General features: G+C 47.2%; 1 protein-coding gene and 1 long non-coding RNA gene across 3 annotated transcripts; one reads left to right on the forward strand and one right to left on the reverse strand.

Moving 5' to 3' along the window:
• Nucleotides 1-117: 117 nt before the first annotated feature.
• On the reverse strand, nucleotides 118-21,576 carry ENOSF1 (enolase superfamily member 1). Of its 2 annotated transcripts, XM_055558958.1 has the most exons (16): nucleotides 21,450-21,576; nucleotides 18,467-18,575; nucleotides 14,493-14,608; nucleotides 11,958-12,044; nucleotides 11,586-11,612; nucleotides 10,164-10,236; nucleotides 10,017-10,055; nucleotides 9,526-9,608; nucleotides 8,765-8,799; nucleotides 6,325-6,412; nucleotides 4,381-4,515; nucleotides 3,667-3,708; nucleotides 2,726-2,855; nucleotides 2,383-2,482; nucleotides 1,426-1,507; nucleotides 118-822 (listed from the first exon to the last, which is right to left on the reverse strand). In XM_055558958.1, the coding sequence occupies exons 1-16, from the start codon at nucleotides 21,531-21,533 to the stop codon at nucleotides 721-723; spliced, it is 1,332 nt and encodes a 443-aa protein (XP_055414933.1). In that variant the 5' UTR covers nucleotides 21,534-21,576; the 3' UTR covers nucleotides 118-720. The 2 variants fall into 2 exon arrangements, with proteins under 2 accessions (XP_055414933.1, XP_055414934.1); XM_055558959.1 differs by lacking the exons at nucleotides 14,493-14,608; nucleotides 21,450-21,576 and having other exon boundaries at nucleotides 18,467-18,529.
• On the forward strand, nucleotides 9,737-14,792 carry LOC129635787 (uncharacterized). The gene is made up of 2 exons (XR_008706450.1): nucleotides 9,737-9,870; nucleotides 14,420-14,792. It is a non-coding gene; the product is annotated as an uncharacterized LOC129635787 (long non-coding RNA).
• Nucleotides 21,577-23,477: the final 1,901 nt, after the last annotated feature.

Raw genomic sequence — 23,477 nt, forward strand, 5'->3', positions numbered from 1 at the left:
TCCTGACTAAAGTAGATTAACTGAACCCTCCTAAATAAACACACATGTGCTGTGTTCTGGTTTGGATGTGGCTTAGAGAGGGAATATTTTAGAAATACTGAGTAAGCTAGTTCACCCTATTTTCATCTAATTCTGGCTTTCTTTATCATTAAAAAACAATGATTATCTAGAATAAAGGTTTTAAGGGTTATAAAAATAGTCTGATACCATTTTACCCTCATTAGCTTCAGCACAGTGTGGATTCTCTCATAGGCTTACACTGAGCAAGAGAAAGATGCTAAACCACCTCAGGGCTATCAGTGATGTTTTTAAACTTTTGTTGCAGAGCAGATACCGCACAGTGCTGCAGCACTGTTTGTATTATACTGATTTATGACAAGTGTGTTTTTTAAAGATTAAGGAAGTATTTCAGCATGCTGCTTGTTTTCAAAGTACAGTTCAATGTCTAGGTATCAGCGTGTGATGAAAAATTTAAGAACATCTTCCTGTACTTTGAATTAATTGGAGCTATTTTTGTCTAAATACTACATAGGAGAATTTTTTCTACTAAAAGAATCAAGTAATAATGATGACTAAGCTGATCCCTGAGGTTAGTATGACTTTTAGCTGAACTTGTCTTGATTGGCAGGATGATTTTTTTTTTCCTTCTATTTTTGTAAAACCAGACCCAAGAAATCTTAAGCCTTTTCACTTAAAGCAAAAGGTGTCAGAGCTGAGTGCTTAATTCCCTTGAGCAGTTAGGAGCTTCTTCCAGACTTCACCATCTGGATAGCGGTGTCTCTTTACCGAGTCCTCCTTCATTTCTGTTGAATAACCAGCGTCCTATCAAAGACAAAAAATGGAGTTGTTAATAACCTCCCAGAACAAAAGCCATTATTTTACTTACTTCTGCTCCAAGAAATGCTTTTAAGTCTCAGCCAGAGGCAACTGCATTAACATTTTTAAAAATTCAGTTTGTTTGAAATGGGGGAGAGGTGCCCTGCTGCTTCACAGGGTTAGGTAACTAATCACACTTCCTTTGTTAGTTCCACCTCTGCTGGTGAAAATGAGCCCCAATCTCTTGAACAGGAGGGTCAATGAAACAAATAAAAAAAAAAAAGGTGCAGTCAAAACCTTTTGCTAACTTGCTAGATGGTGCCTGGTTTTTAGTTCTGTTGCACAGGGCGGGGGGCAAGGAGTGCGTATTTTCAGGTCCAGCTAGTGGGGAAAGGCTGCCGGGAGAGAAGCCTTGTCGGGCTATTTCACCCCAAACCCTGACTTTTGTGCCTGGGGACTTAAGACTAAAGAACCATTTGTTTCTAGATAATGAAAACAGACTCAGAGGAGACCAAGGTTTGTGTCCGGGGGTCTAGCTCTCTAGAACAGTAGGGCAGGGCTGGCAGAGCTTCTGAGGAAGCCTGGGGGTGGGGGGCACTACAGGCTCACCTTTGGAGGCATGTAGGAAGCCTCCCTGATCAGCACAGGATACTTGAAATGTTCATGCAGGTGGTCGACATATTCACACATCCTGGGAGGAAGGAGTCGGGTTGGAGTAAAAATGCCTTCAGTTAGATGGGCTGCTGGGCAGAGGGCCGAACACCACTGAGAGAGATGGACTCGGTCTAGGGGTGGCTGATACCCCATGATTCTAGGCAAACCCTTCAGCCTTTTTCTAATCCCTCAAAACCTGCAGGACCTTTCAAGGTTGGTCGAAACCCACCCCCCTCCTTGGTTCTGTTTTGCAGAACTGAAATGGGGGAGGCAGAAAACCCTAGGAGGGTTTTAGAGTTTAAAATCTCTCAGGTGTTTTAAAACTCAGCTGAAGAACGAAATATTGCTTTATAGAAGAAGTTCCCGTAGACCCTCCCAGGTCCCTGTAGACAGACTCCTCAGTCCTGAACTTGATGTTCACCTTTCCCAGGCATGTCTTCATGCTCTCACTACATACTCCTAGTGATCTGTCTGAAGTACGATATTTAATTCTGGGAAGAAAGAAAAGCATAGTAAAACCTGTGTGCAGGTGACTGGAAGGAGACTGTCCTAATTTAAAGCTCATCTGGGGCATGTTGAGAAATGAGATGGAACTAAAAGATGCAGCCAGATGATGAAGACTCCAGCGTTGGGAAGAGACTGGACAGAGGCAGACAGTATGTGATGAAAGCGAGGCTTTAGAAAGTCAGAAATAGGAGCTGGGTTTTGGGTTTGCATTTGGTTGCAACTCTCCCCCTTCCCCCCCCACCCCCAACTTATGTACCTAGAAAACAGCTACCAGGAAACCACCCTTTAAAAGAAAGAAGACTATATTTAGTGGTGGGTCTCTAAACTGAGTTCTAGGATGTGCCAAGTGGCCAAGGTACTGTGTGGACTGAGAGGCAGTACTGATGGTAACGCCACATCACAGACCTGTCTTGGAGGCTTGCAGAGACAGATATGAAGTCAAATATGATCAGATGCTGCACCAGTTCACAGAGGCCAACTCCCCCAGCGTGCGGGCACACAGGAACTAGAAGTGTAGACAGGTTGCCAGTGAGTGCCAAGGAGGGCAGAGGGGGAGGTATGAAGGGGGAATCTGTGGCTTTTCTTAGTGTCTGCAGGTGATTATATCATTAATATTTAGGACTGAAAATCAAAGATTGCCTGATTAAGCTTGAGTTAGAAAAAAGTCAGCATGGCAACTCCAGAGGGAAGCAGGGTATGTGCTGTGTGGGGAGATGGTGCCTGGTCCGTGGCCCCATGGCACCCTTACTTTCAAACTTCTTGGCCATCAGCAACACTGAGAGGTTCTCGTTGACACTTCCCAGCCTGCAGCTGTCAATCTGCAGAAACTTCAGGGCTTTCGCCTGCAGGAGTTGCTTAAATATCACTCTATTGTGGCACTGGAAAGAGAATTAAAACACACCAACAGGAGAGTCAGCCCTCACCTTCAGGGTCTATGAACCTGGTACCGTGCCCACTCCAAAGTCACTCGACAGTGGCCTCCTGGGAGCCTGGACTGTATGCATTCTTTGTCCTCAGTGGGCGTGAGGCGAGCCCTGACAGGCAGGAGGGGACCTCCTGCTCACCTCATTACAAGTCTGCTGGCAGAAGTAAGTATGTGTGTGTGTCTCATGTAAAAGACCGTAAGACTGTGTGTGTCAGTCTCTTGTGTGTCGCATAAAAGACCATCTATCAGGGCGTGACCGCCGCAGGCACTGGTAAGTGGAAGCAGCAGCATCGGGATGAGATACGGGGACCGCGGTGAGCAGGTGACCCAGGCGACGAACAGACACAGGGCGGAAGAGCGCGGCTCCCTTGGCCAGGAGAGCCAAGAACCCGCCCATCACACAGCGCTGCTCGTGGGCAGTCTGTCGCGGGTTTTCGCAGGCGCTTGTGCTCGCTGACAAGCACAGAGAGGGAACACAGTGTTTAAGTAGTTTTGAGGCTGACTTTCTTAAACGGTGCCTACTAGACCCCTGCAGCTTTAAATTGCTGCCTTGTAAATTCTGATGAGATGCTTTGAAAAAGATCAGTGACCTGAGTCACAGGAATTGTAGAAGAATCTACAAACTCTTGACCATGTCTTGCTGTAAAGTAACCCCATTTCTTAGATGAAGAAAACCTCCCATCGCAGAACACAGGTGGTGTGGCCTCATGGGCAGTGTCCACAGGCAGTGCCAGTGTGTGCCACCCCAAGGAGATGTCTCCTACCTGTTCTCCTGTGGCCACGCCGATGCCCAAGGGGGCCAGTGCCTGTGAATACAAGGCAACCTGATGTCACTTTCCTGTTTTTGAACTGACACTCCTAATGTTTGAAAATATTTTGGGGCTGTTAGCTATTTAGAGCTGAAGAAGGAAAGAGCCCTGCTTTGGAGTTATGTGAAGTTTCAGGTGCCGCAAAAGGGGGGCACTGGACCTCCTGGGTCTGATGGCATCACAAGTTCACATCCCACAGCCTGTTCCTCCCCCCAACTCCTTTATAAGTGACCCCCTCTGGCTTCCTAGTCAGTGCTGTGAACCTAGCTAATGGGAGACTCCCTGAGACACAGGATGTTTCTCACATTCTCATGCACGGAGTTCTTCTGACACCTGAAGGGGAGAGAAGCCAAGAGGGCCCTCAGTTTGGGTGGATCTGTCCTGGTTCAAGGGCTCTAGGGGAAACTGAGGGGCAGCGTTCTATGGGTCTGCCTGACCTTGACCTTAGCAAACCTCCACTTTGTTTCAGTCTGGGTGAGTAAAAGATCTGAACATCAGTTAGATTTCTGTATTTACAGAGTACAGGAATCAGGTCTGGTGACCTCTGGGTTGCTGGTAGCCTTTCAACTTTTAGTGATTACTCTCTAGGATAAATAGCAGTGCGAGAGGGAACAAGCCCAGGAATCCTAGGGTCTGAGACCACTGCTCTAGCAGCAGCAGTTTCTCTACCTTGGAAATGGCAGCGTGTCCCAGAATGTCGTCAGGGGAGGTGGGCTCCTCAATCCACAGTGGCTTGAACTCGGCCAGCTTTGTCATCCACTCCACGGCCTCGGGCACGTCCCAGCGCTGGTTGGCGTCCATCATCTGAAAGGGGAGAGAGACCCTTCGAGGGGAGGCTTGCCCACTGCTGACCCTGCTGCAGGGCTGTGCCTCCAGGGAGGAAGTGCTGTCTGTTACTCGCGGTCACTCGGCGCCACGACTGTGGGGCCCAGCATGTAACCGAACAAAGGGGCCGCTGAGATGAGCCTGACATGCCGTCTCGGAGATGGCACCACTCGGAGCTGCTGCGAGATCCAGAAGTGCCCTGGGCTGGGCCCAGAAGTGCTGGCTGGCTCTGAAGCTCCAGCCTGATCTGCATTTGTGCATGTATGCTCAGTCATGTCTGACTCTGTGACCCCATGTAGCCAACCGGGCTCCTCTATCCATGGGATTTCCCAGGCGAGAATACAGGAGTGCGTTGCCATTTCCTCCAGGGGATCTTCCTGAGCCAAGGATTGAACTCATGTCTCCTGCATTGGCAGGCAGATTCTTTACCACTTTGCCACCTGGGAAGCCCAGCCTGCATTTAGAAACCACCAAATTACATTTGTCTTGCAAGGTTCATAGTTTGTAGGAACTATTTCATCACATTCTGAATCACTCACAGTTAACGCTGAGTTTGTTCTCAATGGTCTCTTGCTATTGTCTACTCTGGGTGGCACGATAATAAATAACCCCAACTGTATCATTAATTCAGCACCTACTGCACAGGCGTTTTACGGATCCTGTCCCATTTAATGTCATAATAACTCTTTATGAGGCAGTTCATATTAACCCATGCTACAGACAGGAAAGCTGACATGCAAAGGAGTAACTTGCAATAAATCAAGTAAATGATGATTTCAAGTCTAGGCCTCTGGAAGCCAGGTGCTGAGTGTGCAGAGGTAAGAAAGGGCTTCTCCATCTCTGACATCATCATGCTTGGCCAAGTCAGACCCAGAGACGGATTTCTCTGGTAGAATGTGCTGAGTGGTACACCCAGAATCGATCTGTGTCATAAATTATTTAGATGAGGATGACCTCAGAAGACAAAAGTAGTGTTAATTCATATACAAATAATGGAGCTTTTGATCCTAGGTCAAGGACTCAAACTTCTATTTTAATATATGAAACATGCTTCCAAAACAATTTAAGACTATATCTTATTGTGACTTTCTTTAAGGAAAATATTTTACATGTAATAAGAAACAGAAAAATACACAGGAGTGGCTGATTCTTACATTTATCTCACCGAAAGTTCCAGATTCTTGAGCAGTGGCTCCCAGAAACCCACCTACTCAAAGGCAGCCGGGCGGATTTGTTAAGAAGGGGGATTAAATGACTGACACACTGGGGCACCAATGGGAGAACTGTTTGTTCAGGCACAGCCACACTAGCACAGAGGAACAATCTCTAAATTGATCTTACTGAATGGTTCTGCAGAATAAAACATAAAAACTATCCACCCCCTCACTTATGTTTGTTGGTTTTTAGCTGTTTTTAAGATTGGCCTACTCCAAGACCTCAAAGCTGTACCTCTGACATACAGTGTTAAAAATTCCCAATGTTCTTTAATCCTTGCTTGAAGTAGCTTGTTTTGGCCCTAGCCAGAGGCTTCCCAGGTGGCACTAGTAAAGAAACTGCCTGCCAATGCAGGAGACGTAAGAGCGATGGGTTTGCTCCCTGGGTCAGGAAGATCCCCTGGAGAAGGAAATGGCAACCCACTCCAGTAATCTTGCCTAGAGAATCCCATGGGCGGAGGAGCCTGGTGGGCTACAATCCATGGGGTTGCAAAAAGCTGGACATGATAGAAGCGACACAGCAGAGGCCTCGTAAGAGGCTGCTTGCTTCTCAGCGGCCGGGGAGGGTACTTACCAGTGTCTTCTCAGGCCCAATCATGTTTCTGATGAGTCGGCATCTACGGATGTCATCCTGGAGATCGGCACCAACTTTTACCTTAAACCTGTAACATAAATTTCATCTCATAATTTAGACCTGTTCACTGACTCAGTGAAGACATTTGGATTTTCTTTAGAAGTGACTGTTTCAGTAATTCTTCCAGTAAACTCTTGCCCTTTCCCAATCAATGTTCAGACAAGCCACTCAAAAATAACCCTGTAAGCATCTCTAAAGAGAGATGCTCAGTATCAGGGCAGTAATTCTAAATGACCTGCTGACCTCAAGTCCAGGAGTGGACAGAGCACTAGAACTTTAATAACATGATGGGTTTTGCTGTGCCATGGAAGGGAATTAAGAACAAGAGGCATGGTCAGACCTGGTAGGTGAGCCATATTCCTCTCCCCTCGCTCACTAGCTTCTGTCCTGCATGCGGGCATCAGCCTGCTGCTCTGGAGCCTGGATGGCCTGAGGTTCCCTACATTCCACTATGCCCACCCTGTGTGCTGACAAAAAGCCCCTCTTACATCCTCTGCGCTCAGCACCAAACACTGAAGACGACCATCCTGGGTGGAAGCCTCAGGAGGACTCTCTGAGCTCAGGGGCCTAGGAGATCTCTCCTGGGCCTTCTCTGACCCCCAGCGGTCACGTGTCAGCCTCTCCCGGCTACTCAGGAGGAAGAAAGGTGCCGGCACTTATGAGCACCTGCTGCCATCCCCAGCTGTGCTGCTCCTTTTCAGAAACAGCAACTTTGAGGAGAACCATGAAATCTATTATTCCCAGTTTAGAGAGAAAACAAGGTTGAGAGGTTGAGCAATATCCCCATGATCACACAGCAGGTACTCACAGGGAATGGGGAAAAGGCACAATGTAGATTCCAAACCCATCCCATCCCAAGTGTCCTTCCAGTGCCCCATGCTGCCTCCATCAAGTTCTCACTTCCCTAGCCCTTAGCTGAGGAGTCAACAGGAATTCCATGCCTCTCAATGTTTCGTGGGCATGCAAATCACCCAGGGATCTTGTTAAAATGCAGATTTTTGGCACATGCATACAATGGAGTATTACCCAGCCACTAAAAAGAATGAAAAATTACCATTTGAAGCCACATGGATGCACCTAGAGATTGTTATACTGAGTGAAGTCAGACAAAAAATATATCACTTATAAGTGGAATCTAAAAAAGCTACAAATGAACTTATTTATAGAACAGAAGTAGAGTCAATGGATGTAGAAAACAAACATGGTTACCAGGGGGTGGGGGAGGGATAAACTGGGAGATAGGGATTGACAGATACACACTACTATTTATAAAACACATAATGAATAAGGGCCTCCTGTATAGCACAGGGAACTCTACTCAATACTCTGTAATGGCCTATATAGGAAAAGAACCCCCCCAAAAGTGGATATATGTGTATGTGTAACTGATTCACTTTGCTGTACACCTGAAACTAACAACTTTGTAAACCAACTATACTCCAATGAAATATTTTTTTTTAAGTCACACAAAAAATACAGATTTTGATGTAGCAGGTCTGGGTTAAGGCTCAAGATCCTGCATTTTAAGTTAACTGGAGACTTTTTTTAGTCCTTTTTTAGTCCTTATCATTTATCAAGCAACCTACACAAATAATTTTCTTAATCTACCACAGCTGCAGCAGGGCTGGCTGGCGCTCCTGCTCCACAGACCATTCTTGGACCGGCAGGTGGCCAGACTCCTGCAGAAATCCAAGTGACAGGCACACCGCCTACCATGAGCCACATGTATGGACTCGCAGTAGCCAACGACAACCACAGCTAACCCAGAGGAAACCCCAGGTTGCCCAGGGGTCCGTAACCACACAGCAGGATGGACGAGAAGTGCAGGGGGATAGGCTGGAGAGGAGCTGGCCTGCGGAAGAGGAGGAGCTTGCCTCTTGGGAGAATTCCCAGGAGAATCACCGGGACCAATGGCTGGAAGGTATAGGGGAGTCCAGGGTTCATTACATCGAAGCTCTTCTAACACTCAGAGCCCTTCAACTACACACAGACGCCCTACCAAGCTCAGTGCGTCTGGAAGTTTTCACACAGAAGCTGAATCAACGCTTGGTACTGCAGTAAAGACTGGCTTTCTATTCTGGATCGATGCTTGAAATCAGTGATCTCATTTTACTCTGATGTGCCAGGATTCTAACTAGACTTGTCCTTGGATAAAGCTGGAAATCAGTGGTCTCTTTTGACTCTGATGTTCCAGAATTCTAACTAGGCTCATATCTTATCTTTGGACAAAGGGCCTCAGATGAAACTTCTGAGTCCCAACATGCCAGGCTGCTCCTGGCGAATCTTGACCTCCCTGGTGCCCTTGGCTTCTGGCTCCTCTCTACAACCGGCCTCACTTGCCAACTGCAGAGTCAAGTTCACGATCAGCCAAATGAGTTACCTGGTCCAGCCGTCCTTGAGCGCCTTGCTGCAGAGCTGCGGGGAAAGGGGCAGAGCCATCAACACACACCCTCCCTGGCCTCAGCAGCACTTCAGTCATCTCTGACTCGGCTTCACAAATGCTGTGGCCGCGCCGTGAACCAGAAGAACAACCATGTGTTGTTGAAATTCAGAGCACAAACAGCTTAGCCAACAGAGCAAGGCTGTTTGGTGACTTTCCTTCCTCATCTCTATGGGAACCACTTCATTCATTGTCACAACATCCCTGGTGGGGGGAATGGAGCATCTCTGTCCCTCTTTTTAAAGCTGGGATAGTCTGCAGTGTCCAGAGACCGAGCCGGTGAATGAGTAACAGCCAGAAGCTGGTCCCCCTTCTCTGTCAGCTGCAGGTGAGCACAGGGCGATGAGAAAGGGGAGTGATGCAGCCATGGGCCACCTCTGGTTCTTGAGCATCACACAGGGCAGCGTTCATCAGGATCCTCAAAACCACCCCTGGGACAGCTATCATTTCCCACCTCGCAGTGAGGAAGCCAACGCAGAGCATGGTCAGGGGTCATTCTGCCTGGAGGTGGCTTGCCCGTCCACAGCTGAGGCGGGCTCGCCAGGCTACAGAGCCCTGCGTCCACAAGGGAAATGCCTCTCCTTTTATGTGGAGTGTGTCCATGTATCCAGGATGAAGCCTGGAACCCACAATGATTCAGGAAGGCCAAGAGGAAAATGTCACATCTCCTGCTGTCTACAGAAGCCGGTTCCGCAGCCCACCTGCTTCAGCGTGGCGTCAGGGTAGCCCAGCCAGGCGCATGATGTGGTGTAGGCGGGGTAGCCGTGTGCCAGCATTTGCTCCTCTGTGGAAACAAAACCATCTTCAACAGTTTGCACCCGCGGGACCTCCAGCTTTAGAATCATCTGTGGCTGAAGTGCTGCCCATGGAGAATCCAGCTATTCTGCCTGCCCTGTTCATCCTCATCTCCCAGCCCCAAGGATGTCACACTGGGGCCAGGTTACCCTCCGGAAGGCCCCACTGGCCAAGCCTTCCCCTGTCGTGCGGTGTGACCCTAAAGCCAGCCCTGCTCCTGGCAGTGGCCGAGGTGAACCCTGACCTAAGAGGTAACCCCTGGAGGCTGCTGCATCCATACCCAACCATCTGTCTGTGGGGGATGGAGGGCGGGACGTGATGTGAGACCCCCAAGGACAGGGACCTGCAAAGGTGCACAACGAGAGAAAAATAATGAGAGAATTTCCTCACAACCCACCTCGCTCTTTTTTCCCGACCTGACTTTGCCGCAGAATTTCTGGAAAAAATAAAAAGCATCATACGCTTTTAGACAATGAGGCTCTGGGCCTGGCAGCTGCCAGGGCAAAATAGACCAGGAAGCTCCCAGTGTGTGGGGACGACTCACCGCAGGCTTCCTCCTCCGTCAGGACGTCAGTGATGTACCTGAAATCGATGCAGGACACCAGTGTCCGGGGGTCCTGGTGGCGAGACAGCAGGATGGAAAGGCCCATGTCAGTCCACAAGTGGATCTCGGTTCTAAGAATCTGCTTACGCTGGGCCTGGGCTCATTCTGTCCAGGAAAGGCCCTTTGGGCCCCCTCCTCCTCCCACCCTGCTCTCGGGGCTCTGGCCTCCCTGGAGAGGCCCACACTCTCAGCTGGGCCTCTGGCTGAGACCTCCCCCTACCAGTCTAAGTCAGTCTGTTGGGAAGCAGGTTGTACCGTGACCAACAGTACCTACGCCACTGTGATCCTTCACTATCATCAAAGCCCTTTGAACGTGGAGATTCGGCTTCTTTTAAGACCACTGGCTTTGAAAGAGGGAACAGGATCCAAAAGAATGAAAACTCCACAGCGGGGCAATCTCAGCTGCCTCCTAGTGGTCATCAAATCATTCAATTCTGGGGGCCACCTCTGGCACCTCCCTGGAGAGGCCAGCCTAGAGCCTGCAGGGGGCCCAAGAGGTCCATGCCCATCCTTCAGGTGATGCCCCCATGCCACCTGCAACCATGTCAGAAATGATGCGACAGCCTTTCGTTTCCACTTTCCTCCAACAATCTTCAAGGGCACGGTTCTTTGTTTCTCCTTAATTATCAGGCCAAAAAATAACCAGGGCCTTTGTTAACCACCAGATTTTCAATGACCATCCAAGACATTGCCCCGAGGTGGCTGAAGCTCAGAGAGGTTAAGAGGCATGCTGAAGGTCACACAGCCAGCAAGTGATGGAGCCCGGATTGAAAGCCAGGTCTGCCTGGGTCTGATGTTCACTCCCTTTAACCTGCCCAGTTTCCTCCTCCTTGGCAGTGAGATGCTTGTCGCTGGTATCAACGTGTCAAGGAGAAAGGAAAGGGCAGAGGCCTATCCTTAGAATTCACCCTGGGCTCCTTCCTCAAGGGTCTGATCTGCCATTTGCTTCTGATGTCAAAGCGACCAGATAATATCTTAGTAATTACACTTTGGTCTTCAGAGTTTGAAGCACTTTTCTCAACTAGTTTTTGAACCAATTCTGTGGAGTTTCTAGAGAAGTTAGGATTATTCCCTTTTCATAGTCAGGAAACAGAAGCTTGAGAATTTGTATCACACATGGAAGGAAGCACCGGAGTGGGGTAGGTGGGACCCATCAGACACCCCTGCCTGTGTGAGCACAGCTCTCTGCCACCTCAAACACCAGAGAAGGAATACTGGACCCGACTGCGTGCTGCCTGATCAGCAGCACAGTGACTGATCCAGAGACAATGCTGAATAACGTATCCACTGATAATCGAAGGGCATGGAATCCATGAGATCCATTTCATTTACGGAAAACAGAGTATTAAAGAATTTACTTACCATGTCAACAAGTAACTTCCACAGAGGCTTGAAGAAAAGAAAAGATTTGTAAAACATGTGTGAGGCACCCACGTGCTTTCCAACAATAAATGTGCTAGTGGAAAATTGCCCCTATCAGACCAATGCCTGCCGGTGCCCCAACCCACTGGCTCCAGCTGGCCCTCACCTCTGTGGTCTGCTTTTCTCAGCCCTTTCTAACCTACTCCGATGATGTCCCAACTGCTGCCAATATCCCTCTGGGCAGACAAGCAATCGAACAATTCTTACGTCCCCTGGGAGCCTGCTGTACATGCTTTTGCTCACAGAGGGAGTTGTGTTCCTCTGTCATTTGCTGTATGTTCCATGGGGTCAGAGATGCTGCTGGAGGATTACCTTCCCCTCCTGCTTGGCCCACAGGTCCCACACGGCGTTGAGCACGGCTGCCGTGGCCAGATGCACCACACCCTTCTCAGGACCGATCTGGTTAGGAAACAAAACACACCAGCACTTCTTAGAAAAGAAAAGGATCTTTAGGTCTCCTAGTCAGGGACATGCTTCATGAATTAAAAGGCAGCAATGGAAGCTCTGCCCTAATGCTGGGTAAGATTGAAGGTGGGAGGAGAAGGGGACGACAGAGGATGAGATGGCTGGATGGCATCACCAACTCAATGGACATGAGTTTGAGTAAACTCCGGGAGTTGGTGATGGACAGGGAGGCCTGGCGTGCTATGTTCACGGGGTCGCAAAGAGTCAGACATGACTGAGCGACTGAACTGAACCTCACTTGGAGGTTAAGCCCTTCTCCAGTAGTTTGCAACCTATAGAAGATCTGGAAGAACATTACAAAAAACTCCTGTATATTTCCTCTCTCTTTGTATTTACATATATATACATGCACAAACACACATATATATACACAGGTAAATAAAATACATAAGGAACATTTATTTTACTGGGTCACTTGAGAGTAAGTTGTAGATCCCATGCCCCCTTAATCCTAAATACTTCAGAGTATAGTTCCTAAAAACAAGGACATTCTCTCACACAGCCATAGTGCAAAGATCAAATTCAGGGAATATAATATTGATAGAACACTATTATCTATGAAGACAGTCCATAATCAAATTGCACCAACTGTCTCAATAATGTACTTTCTGTTATTCACAAATGGCATTTAGCTGACATGTCACTTTAGTCTCTTTTTATCTGGAGCAAATTTTCTTTTCTAAAAAAATAATTATTAGTATTTTCAAGGACAGTGCTCCTCCAGCTGGGTTATCTGCAGCCCCATCGTGATTAGACTGCGATGCTGCCACTGCATTCTTGTTGCTGTTATCCGGGCTGTTATTGTTTAGGGCTTCTCTAGTGGCCAGATGATAAAGAATCCACCCGTCAATGCAGGCGATGCAGGTTCCATCCCTGGGTCAGGAAGACCCCCTGGAGGAGGAAATGGCAACCCACTCCAGTATCCTTGACTGGGAAATCCCATGGATAGGGGAGCCTGGCGGGCTACAGTCCACGGGGACTCAAAGAGTCGGATAGGACTGAGCACGCACATATTATCTTTTAGTGCTAGGGTAAGTTAGTATCCTTTAGGCTTCTCCACTGTGTGGTTACCATTTCCCTTTCGAAGTAAGGAGATTAACGTTGCCCCTAAGTTTTAGCATCCACTGATTGTTCCTGCCTCAATCAGTTACAGCCATGGTGCTTGCAATATGGTGGTTTTCTAACATTACCATTCCCATTATATTAGTTTGTATTCTGTGGTAATGACAAGCTTTCCTTTGTTGGTTGTTTGCTATCTGAATGGACTCAGGGACTCTTAGGTTATTCAATCATTTATCAACCATGACTACCACATTGCTTTTTTCTTAAAGCAAAGGATATAGTAAGAGTCTTTATTCCAAGTACCAAAATTCAGAAATAAGGAAAACAAGTAAAATGCCAACAGTTAAATATTATGACGTAGTTAAATACCACCTTTATTGAATCGCCCCAGATTCGACCAATGGGAACTCCTTCCAGGGGATGCTTTTAAAGCAAGTTTCACTCAGTTTGCAGAAGTTAAGAATGAAATCCGAGGCAATGTGGACAATGACTTTCTCTGTGCTCAGGAGACTGAACAGTTGGAAGAAGACAGAGCTGATGTCAGGAGACACGGGCAAGGTGTCAGCTACTGGACTGACCTTGAAAAAGTGAGTGTTAGTTGCTCAGTCTTGTCTGATTCTTTGCGACCCCATGGACTTAGCCTGCCAGGCTCCTCTGTCCATGGGATTCTCCAGACAAGAATATAGGAAAGGGTTGTCATTCCTTTCTCCGAGGGATATTTCTGAGCTGGGATTGAACCCAGGTCTCTTGCATTGCAGGCAGATTCTTTACTACTGAGCCAGCAGGAAAACCCTGATCTAACTGTGATAAAATTCTCTCTCTAGAATCTCACTTTTTTCATGCTTCGAACTTAAGGTTCAAATACAGTCCTACACACATAAAGGCGCTCTGGTCTCTCTCTTCTTCTTTTTTTTTTTTTAGGTCTCCCTCTTCTTAACTTTTGCTCTTCTCTTACGTTTCTGTCCTTAATAACCTCCCCCCACAACTTCAATTCTTCTATTATTTCTCTCTAAAAGGTTCCCATTTGGCACTTTATCTTCTAGGGAGTCTAGACCACTTCTTTCCATTCAGGGAGCAGAGATGAGGTCTGGAAGGGCAGCAATAGCTCTTGGGATCCAAGTATGTTCCGAGTCAAGTCTCACAGAAAGGACTAGATTACCTTAAAATACTGACTGTCCACCTGGTTCAAGCCCTAATTCATCTAAGATGTTTACCTTAATATCTTAAACCTGTCTCTATTTTCACAGTTGTTGCAATCCAAGGACATGAGACTTCAGGAATGCTATTTACAGAATAGTTTCGCAAAGCAAGACACCTTACCCATCTGAGCTGCCCATCACTCGTGAGCTGCCTGTAGAAACCTCTGAAATCCCCAACAATGTCGCCAAGGTCCTTGTTCAGCACGTGGGGGGCCAGAGCATTCACAGCACAGACAACTGTGAAAGAGGATACAATTCTTGATTAGTGTTGGTGTGAATAAATTAAGACACGCAAGTACCGCAAACGAAAATGGGCATTTTATGAAGATAATTTTAAATATAAAAGGTACATGCCTTTAAAAATTGCCTCAAATATGTCATCTGTGGTTGTTACAACTAATAAACAGAATAGTTGTTCACCTATATTCAGAGCTTAATTTCTGAACAGAGCAAATCCATTTTGATTGGTTGCCACATGAAAAGAACATAGACCTGAAAGTTTAAAGCATGTTCCCAAATCATTTTCCTGTTCACTTTGTAAAGTGTCCATATGTCAGCTGCAAAACAAAATCTTGCTATTAAATTGTTCCCAAGGAATAATAAGACTGATTTATAGAATTTTGAGAAATGTCTTTTCATCATTGTCAAGTATAGAAGATATCTTGAATTCACAATATAACTATATTAAAGATGAAATGAATTTGAAATTAGCTTAATATTTACATGTAAAATGTTAAAGTACATTAAAAAACTTCATGAACATTAAACTAATTTGAAGGTTAACCTTCATTTGGGTCAGCATTACCATCAATTACTTATTTTTGGTACTCTCCTTAAATAAGAATTTGTAGTGTTATTTCAGATGAAGAATCAGTTAAAAAAAAAAAAACTGTCTGCAAAGACCCTTCTCCTGTTTACTCAATCTATAAAACACTCTCAGTCTATGTTTAAATGGCCAGAATAATCAACTTAGCCTCAAAGCAATGAATTTATTATAAAAAATGTTGATTGACTTGTTGTTTGGCATAGCCGTTGCTTCAATATTAAAATTTTCACATCACTTCACAGGGTAGTCTCAGAGACACAGTTTTACTTTAGACAGACCTTAGGAGAAAGACATTTTGAAAGTATTTAAACACGTTCACAGGATACGCTTGGCTTCTGCGTGACACAGCCCTCAGGTGATGCTCATACTGAGTATTTAGGGCTGATCCCCACACCTTCCATGTTCTCTAGGGCTCTTGTAACTAGGATGTGGAATGATTCCAGTTCAGACATTTACCCCCTCGAGCTCTGGGAAGACAGAGCCCCCCTCACCCCTTGGTGATTGGTGCTCTTGGATTAGAGACGTGAAGAGTAAGCTGGCAGCTCAGAGAGACCTGTATCAATACCTGCATCAAACCTCCGTCTCACTAAGGAGAGGATTACACAACAGACTGGTTTGTGTCACAGAGCAAATGCATTTAACGAACCTTGAGGATGAGCCCATCTTTTTTGGCTCCAACAGAAGCACAAACAACACTAATACATTCATCGAGAGGATATGGATTCTCCTCCCTCAGACTGAGTCCACTGAAAGAAGTTTACTAAAATTTGGCGGCTTCCATAGAAACTGGGTTGTGGTGACCTAACTCCAGGCTTCCCTGGTGGCTCAGATGGTAAAGAAACCACCTGCAATGCAGAAGACACAGGTTCAATCCCTGGGTCCAGAATATCCCCTGGAGGAGGAAATGGCAACCCAATCCAGTATTCTTGCCTGGAAGACCCCACAGACAGAGGAGCCTGGCGGGCTACAGTCCATGGGGTCGCAGAGTCAGCCTGATTCCGGTGTCTGAAAAGATGAGTGGGAAATCTGTCTGGAGAAACTTGGGCCTTGAAGGCAGCTTACTGTTGACTGAAGCCAGGGCTCTCTCCTGTGACTACATCTGCCTAAAACTTTCTGGGATCCTCCTGCCCGGGAGGGACAAGTCAGAAAGGCTACAGAGAACGCGGGTCTGAGCTCTCATGCTGCCAGGAACCCTTATGGCTGGCTATTTAGTCTCTTTAAAAATTCCACTTTTTTCATCTCTCTTTCTTTTCCTTTACAAAAACTATACTGGTCTCATCTATACTTAAAAAAACAAATCAAGCATAACCTCTCCCTCTCTCACACATTAAGGCCCTCTCTTCACGGTAATGAAAGCACTGTTTTCTTAGATTATAAAAGAATGATTAGTTAAGTAGCTGATAAAGGCTGCGGAAGACATGATGAGCTAATGGAATTTTTTTCAACTTTAATTCGAACACCATGTAATGGTTCAGTGAGATGGCAGTGAGTCACCTGAAAAACGCAGCAAGGTCACAATTAAAATGGTTCTGTCATGCTGTGGTCTGAAACAGGAGGAAGCCAACTCCGTCACCGCAAAAGAGCCATTTGTTCCAGGCACAGAGAGATGGGAATTGATTTCTCCTGCCGGAGGTGTCCATAGGGACAAGTGGGGGTGGGGAGGAGTACGGGAGGCCCCCACCCCGTGAACTCAGCAGCACACCTGTACCAGGAAACACAGGCCCTTCACGGCAGGCCCGAGCGAGCACAGTTCCAAGTCCTGGCTGTTAACAGTGGTTCCGAAGGCTTGTTCCAGAACACGTCTTATAAGCTTGCTGAGTTTGGCACAAACTTTGGGAGCCACCCTGTATGGTTAGAGCTGCATAAAGGTCTCAACCTATACCAGAGAATTAAAATTGCGGGAGAAGCTGAAACATAGCTCTCCAGCCTGCGGGGTCAGTGGTCACTGCCTGGAGAAACATCGACAGTAAATGGTTGACTTAGGGGGTGGGAGTCTGGGAATCAGTGCCCAGGTGCCTCCATCTGCTTGGCCAATTCCTGGTTACCCTTCAAGGCTCATCACAAAGCCTCACCGTTGCTCTGAAGCTGTACTGACCCTCCTGGACAGTTACCGTGTAGTTTGTACTCACTTTAAAACAAATGGTCCTTCTCATACTGCTCTATTGTTTCTTGTACGCCTGTCTCCCTGAGAAGTTCATGCATTCCTGTTCCTTGTACATGGGACTCTGTCCCCCCTCTCTCTCCTTGTAAAGTCATTCCTGCGGTGCCTGGCAGAACATGTAACACACGGGGGTACACAGGAGGAATCCATGGAAGGCCTGATTGATGGATGACTGGACAGCAACCCTGGGAGGGGTGGGGACAGCCTAATGGCACCCACAGAACGTTCAAGAAAGGTTCCCTTGTCCCACACACACACATCTCTTTTATCTTCTTGATGATATTAAAATCATTCAATCGGTCAAGACTGTTCTACAACTAGGAGAGGGCTGACAGTGCAAATATCCATGAGAGAGGGGTCAAGTCACCATCAAAGTCAGAGAATCTATTTCCTTGTTTCAGCCCCTAAGGACTCAGTGAAATTGATCTGGCAGAGAGGTCTTCTTTTGGTATGTATTGAATTTTGTTCTTTGTGCATGCATAAACCAAATTATGCTTTAAAAAAAAAAAAAGCAAATAATTTGTACTTAAATGTTCTGCAGGACTAGCTGAACAGCTGTCTGGGTCTGTTTCCTTGTCTCCAAAAATGTGGAGGCTCAAGACCATGGCTGAGCCCTCATCCAGCTCTGAGAAAAGAAAGACCGACTTGTGGCTCAACAAACTGCCTTCACTGTCTGCTTTTCCCGAGTGAGAGCTCTGAAACCGGGCAGGACCTACGGCCTTTGCTGCAAAGAAGGGCAGTGAACTTGAAACCGACTCTGTGTGGAGGATTCACAAAAGCAAGTAGACTCTCTGTGTGCACAACAATGAGCCTTGTTCCATGAACACATGTCTCCCCTCTCAAGCCCCTCAGCTGCTCACCCACTTCAGGTTCTCCCAGCTCGGCAGAGAGAGAGGGACTGAGCTTCAAAGATGTGCCTGCAGTTCTATGGATAACCACAAGGAGAGAAGCCAAATTCTGCTATTTAAAAAATTTCTCCCAGTGAAATAAGCAAACCATCAAACATTGTTTTTTCTCACGGCAAGCAACATATGGAGGCAAATGAGGTCAGAACTGGAATGTTAGTGAAATGAAGGCATCCTAGGGCCTCAAGAGAGGCCCAACTCACCAACTTCAGTGCCTCTTCCCAGAGTGAAGGTAATTCCATAGCCCTTGAGTCCGTCTTCCGCATCCGTCTCCAAGACAACATAGGCTGCTGAGTAGTCAGGGTCTGTGTGCTGCAGAGGAAATGCCCCCCCAAACCCGCAAACGTGAGAAATCCCCAAATAAACCCAGTAATGATGTCACATAAGAGCAGATGCAGTAAGAGCTCCCATCGGAGGAAACCGTTCATGTTCCCCAAAGCAAACACAGGAGCTCTGAATGGACAAAAGGAATGTCTTCCTGAAGGATGGCAGAGGGACCTGGGGTGAGAGAGAAGACCCAGAAATGAGATCTCTGTTTAGCAGAGGGAATTATATTTAGTATTATGTAATAAACTACAATGGAAAAGAAAAAGGTATCGGGAGGTGGTAGGCTAGGCTGGATCTGGGCTCTCTGAAACCTTGGTGAGCGCCTGGAACATTGAAGGCCTGAGTGGTCCACATTTCTTAAAAGGCTGGTAAGAAACAATTCCAAGGACAGAGGAGCCTGGTGGGCTAAGTCCATGGGGTTGCAAAGAGTTGAACACAAGTGAGTGCCTAATACACACACACACACACACACGAAATCAGTGGAACCCTTTGCTAGAACAAGTATGGGGAACAGTTTCAGGGCTCCTTCGTGAAAATATCCTACTTGTGACCAGGAAGGCTTGCTGTGCTGGCATGTGGGAGCTGAACTGCTGAATCCAGCATGTGGTGAGGGCTGGGTGGCGGGGCTGGGTGGGATGGGGGCAATCCTGAAAGTCATGGCCATACTGCTGAGAACTGCCACGCAGACTTTCTAGTAAGAAGGCACTCGCGGGGACTTCCCTGGTGGTCCAGTGGTTAAGACTGCACTTCCACTGCGGGGGGCATGAGTTTGAACCCTGGTCGGGGAACTAAGATCGCTATGCCATGGGGTGGCCCCAAAAATAAATAAAATGAAAATGGAGGCACTTGGGAATGAGCACACAACACACACCACATCTCTAGGAGCTAATATACATAAGTATTTATGAGCTTGCAATGCAGGTGTCAGATATAATCTCTCGTGACCCAGATGTCCTAAACCGCTCAGGCCAGAGACAAATTCCATTTCTTATTCTACAGTGAGCCAGCAACCTTAACACTTTACAAATTCAAAGAGGAAAGTCAAGGTTTCAGTTCATCAGCAAGCAGTAATTACAGCCACACCTACTGACAGCCTTCTCTGTGTCAGACTCTCTACACACATCTCATTTACACGGATAAAGCAGATCCTGCTATACTCATTTTATAGGTTAGAAAAACTAGGCCTGGAGAGATTGTGTGGTTTCCCCACAGCTGCTATCCCACAGAGGGGCAGAAGCGGTTGCCCTAAATCAGGTATTTTAATTTTACAAGTCAGCATAACTTCAAACGGATGTTTGGAGATTCACAAAGGACAGCCCAATGGGTGGTTTTTGTCATTTACCATAAAATCATATGGGCTTCCCTGGTAGCTCAACTGGTAGAGAATCCGCCTGCAATGCAGGAGACCCTGGTTCAATTCCTGGGTTAGGAAGATCTGCTGGAGAAGGGATAGACTACCCACTCCAGTATTCTTGGACTTCCCTGGTGACTCGGCTGGTAAAGAATCCGCCTGCGGGAGACCTAGGTTCAATCCCTGGGTTGGGAAGATGCCCTGGAGGAGGGAAAGGGATAGGCTACCCATTCCAGTATTCTGGCCTGGAGAATTCCATGGATAGTAGTACAGCCCATGGGGTCGCAGAGTCAGACACGACTGAGAGACTTTCATTTCATAACATCATATGAGAAAGGACACAAGGGTTTTGAAAATCAGGAATAACCTAATCTCAGAACAAAGGTCTTTTAAATCACTTGAGCACTTTTTAACAAGAGGCCGTTTCAGGTGCACACAGAGAACGTGGAATGTAATGAACATACACAGTGTGGCCTCCACGTTCAAGAGGCAAACATTACAGTGTGAATCGAAGTCCTCGGGTACCAATCCCCCTCAGTTCCCCACCAGTAACAGGTAACCACTACCCTAACAAGGAGGCTTCCCACATTCATTACATGCAGGGCAACTTTGTTTTTCCCCTGTGGCCAATGGTGAGTGGGCGTGGGGTGGGGGGAGGAGCAATGAGCATCCAAGGCAGGCAGGACTCATATTTGGGAGCCACTGCAGGAGATGTGGGTGTGGAGTGCCCTGCTAACACTCTCAGGGAACAAAAACACCTTTCAGGGCTCACTTGCCTGCATCTCCAAAGGCTGACATCTACCTGACTCTTCACGGTGACACATCCTCTGTACTCATGTTTTCTGGGAACTTCATGGCATCATTGACTCAATGGACATGACTTTGAGCAAACTTCAGGAGATCTTGAAGGACAGGGATGTCTGGAATGCTGCAGTCCATAGAGTCGCAAAGAGTCGGACACGACTGAGCGACTGAACAATGAACAACATGAGAGCCCCTTTCACATGACCCAACTGCTGTGAGTTTGTCCATCTGGTTTCCAGCCAGCCAGTGACTCCTTCCTTTCACAGATGGGCCCAAGAGGTCCAGAGAGTCAGGGCCTTCTCCTGGCCACACAGCAAGTTGTAGGGGGAGGCAGGGATCACCACCTGAAAACACCCTGTATGCGGGTTTCCTGGGCTCCATTACGGTGGAGGAGCTCGTGCTGTGTTTTAGTGCTTCTCTGGGGGAGCCCCAACAACATCGTTTTGCAAATACGATTCGCATTTCCAACAGAATGTGAATCATAAATATAAAAACAGGAAATACTAAATGCCAGAAAAGAAAGGAACAATAAGAAAAAGAAAAAAACCTAGGAGGATGGGGAGTCTCTAGATACCTTCTCTCCACTTACAAAAGCAACGGTTCCAAAGGTGGGAAACCTTCCAAAGGGCCCCCTCCGGGTGCCCCGCGCCTAAGGGGTCCTAGCGTCGGCGGGGCGGGAGGGCACCGGGACGGACAGCGCTTACCATGGCATCCGAGCCGTGGCCCCCGAGTGACGTGGGGAAGCGCACGTCGTGGACCGAGAGCCGGGAGACCCTGCCGTGCACCATGCCCACGCGCGCCGGGGCGCCACCAACTTTGCTGGACCGGACGCGGGCGCGCGGAGAGGGAGGGGCAAGGAGCCGGCGTGGATTGGCCGTGCGTCCAGGGGGCGTGGCCGCACTCGAGAACTCAGGGAAATTGTCAAACTTGGTGGGACTGGAGGGGCCGGCCCGGCTAAGGATCCCCTGACTCACACGTTTTCCGCGCCAAGTTTCCGCCCAGCAACGGGGGCACTGTTCCCCAAGGCGGATTCGCTCGGCGTCTCCACCCACCCCGCGCCCACTCCCCTCTCCCGTCCCTCCTCCCCCCAGGATCCTGCTCCGCCCAGACTAGAAACTGTCATGTGACCTTACCCGGAGCGGCGTCCCTAGAGGAAGAAACCCGGTCGATTCAGAGTGCGATCGCCTCGCAGCAGATTTGGACCAGCTCCAAATCTGAAGTCAGTCAAGGCTGGCTCAACCAGGATAGCCTTGGGCCAGAAAATCTTGAAATGACCTCAGCCTGTTTGCCATCTGATAAACTGAGGCGGGTGACCACTTATTACATCCTTGCTGATGCAGAAAGCTTTAAATACAGGACCGCTTATCTACCCAGCCCTGCAAGGTAGGCAGGTATTGTCCATTTTACTGAAGAAATGAGATTCAGAGAGTAAGTAGTTTAAGAGACTTGCCCGAGGCCACACAGCTAGATAAGTGGCTAAGAGTACTAGCTGCAAACCCAAGGCTCTGTCCTCTGGGTGGCAGGAATTGTGGGCTTCAGAGCTATAGGATCCCTTTGACAACATGGTGAGGGCTACGGACAGCCCCCCATGCCCAAAACCGCAGCACTGTGCACAGATGTTAAGTTTTTATACCATTTTAGGGATGGTCCACTTAACCTCTTGTCTTGCCTACAGCACGCCACCTTTCAGTTCCTACTTCTAGGGATTGTTTTGACGACTGTTTGGAAAGCAGTGCTATACAGAAGTATTTTTCCATTAATAAATGTTCCTGTGGGTATGGCAGGGATGTTTTCAGGGATCTCCAGGTCACGTCTGCTGCTCAAGGATGCATACACATAGAACCCTGGCCGATGAATTCCTCTGGCTAAAGACTGCGATGGTTAACTCAGATGCTACACTGAGTTGCTACATTGATGTTAACTCAATGCTAGAGAGGCTGGGTGGGCACGAGGAAGCAAAGAGGGGTGAGATAAGAAGCAGTGACTGCAGCTAAAGGGACAGCCAGGCAGCGCCAGTTGATTGCAGCCCTGTAGGAATTAAGAGCGCAGACTGCAGATCATCCTAGTTTCCAAGAGAAGTCTGAAATTTTAATGTTAATAAGAAATAGCCTTTCTCTCCCCCTGGCCTGTCCTACCCACTCTGCAGTTTAGACAGTTAACTTTTTTTTGCTGTCTTGATTTTTAGGGTGGGGGTGTCTAGCTGGAGTATATGCTTAAGTTTTCTTTCAGAACGGTTCTTGGGGCTGAATGATATATTCTGAGTACTTTGTGTTCTGAACATGTCTTTTTCTTTCAAGATTTGAAGGATTTTACTGTGTAGAATTATTAGTTCAACTTAATACTTTTTAAGGTAATGTTACGTCTCATTCTTTAAGAATTTCTTCTTCCCTATTCTCTGGAAAATGTTTGGATTTTCTCTTTATGGTTTTAAAATAACTACTAATATATACTTAAGATTCACTTAGATACTAATTTTACTCCACAGCTGATGGATTCTTTCAAACCAGAAGCAGCATACTGCTTTGGTAATTTTCTCTACTTGGTTCTTCCTCTTTTTTTCATCTGGAATTTATGTTGGTATGATATTAAACTTTGAATCTATCACCATGCTTTAATTAAAAAAAATTTTTTTTTGATTCTTTGAGTTCTGGGCATATCCTTTGGTTAACTATTCCAGCTCACTGACTGGGTCAGTTTATTATACAGGTTCAGTTCTGCCTACATAGCTATTC

This window comes from Bubalus kerabau, chromosome 21, assembly GCF_029407905.1.
Source record: "Bubalus kerabau isolate K-KA32 ecotype Philippines breed swamp buffalo chromosome 21, PCC_UOA_SB_1v2, whole genome shotgun sequence".
In the NCBI taxonomy this organism is placed as follows: domain Eukaryota; kingdom Metazoa; phylum Chordata; class Mammalia; order Artiodactyla; family Bovidae; genus Bubalus; species Bubalus kerabau.

Bases quoted from the DNA above. Each gene is read 5' to 3' on its own strand.
- ENOSF1 (XM_055558958.1), bottom strand. From the start codon at position 21,533: ATGGTGCACGGCAGGGTCTCCCGGCTCTCGGTCCACGACGTGCGCTTC. The intron at 8,800-9,525 runs GTGGGCTGCGGA...CTTTCCCCGCAG, and splicing joins CTGACGCCACGCTGAAGCAG to CTCTGCAGCAAGGCGCTCAA. The intron at 6,413-8,764 runs GTAACTCATTTG...TTTATGTTACAG, and splicing joins CTCAAGGACGGCTGGACCAG to GTTTAAGGTAAAAGTTGGTG.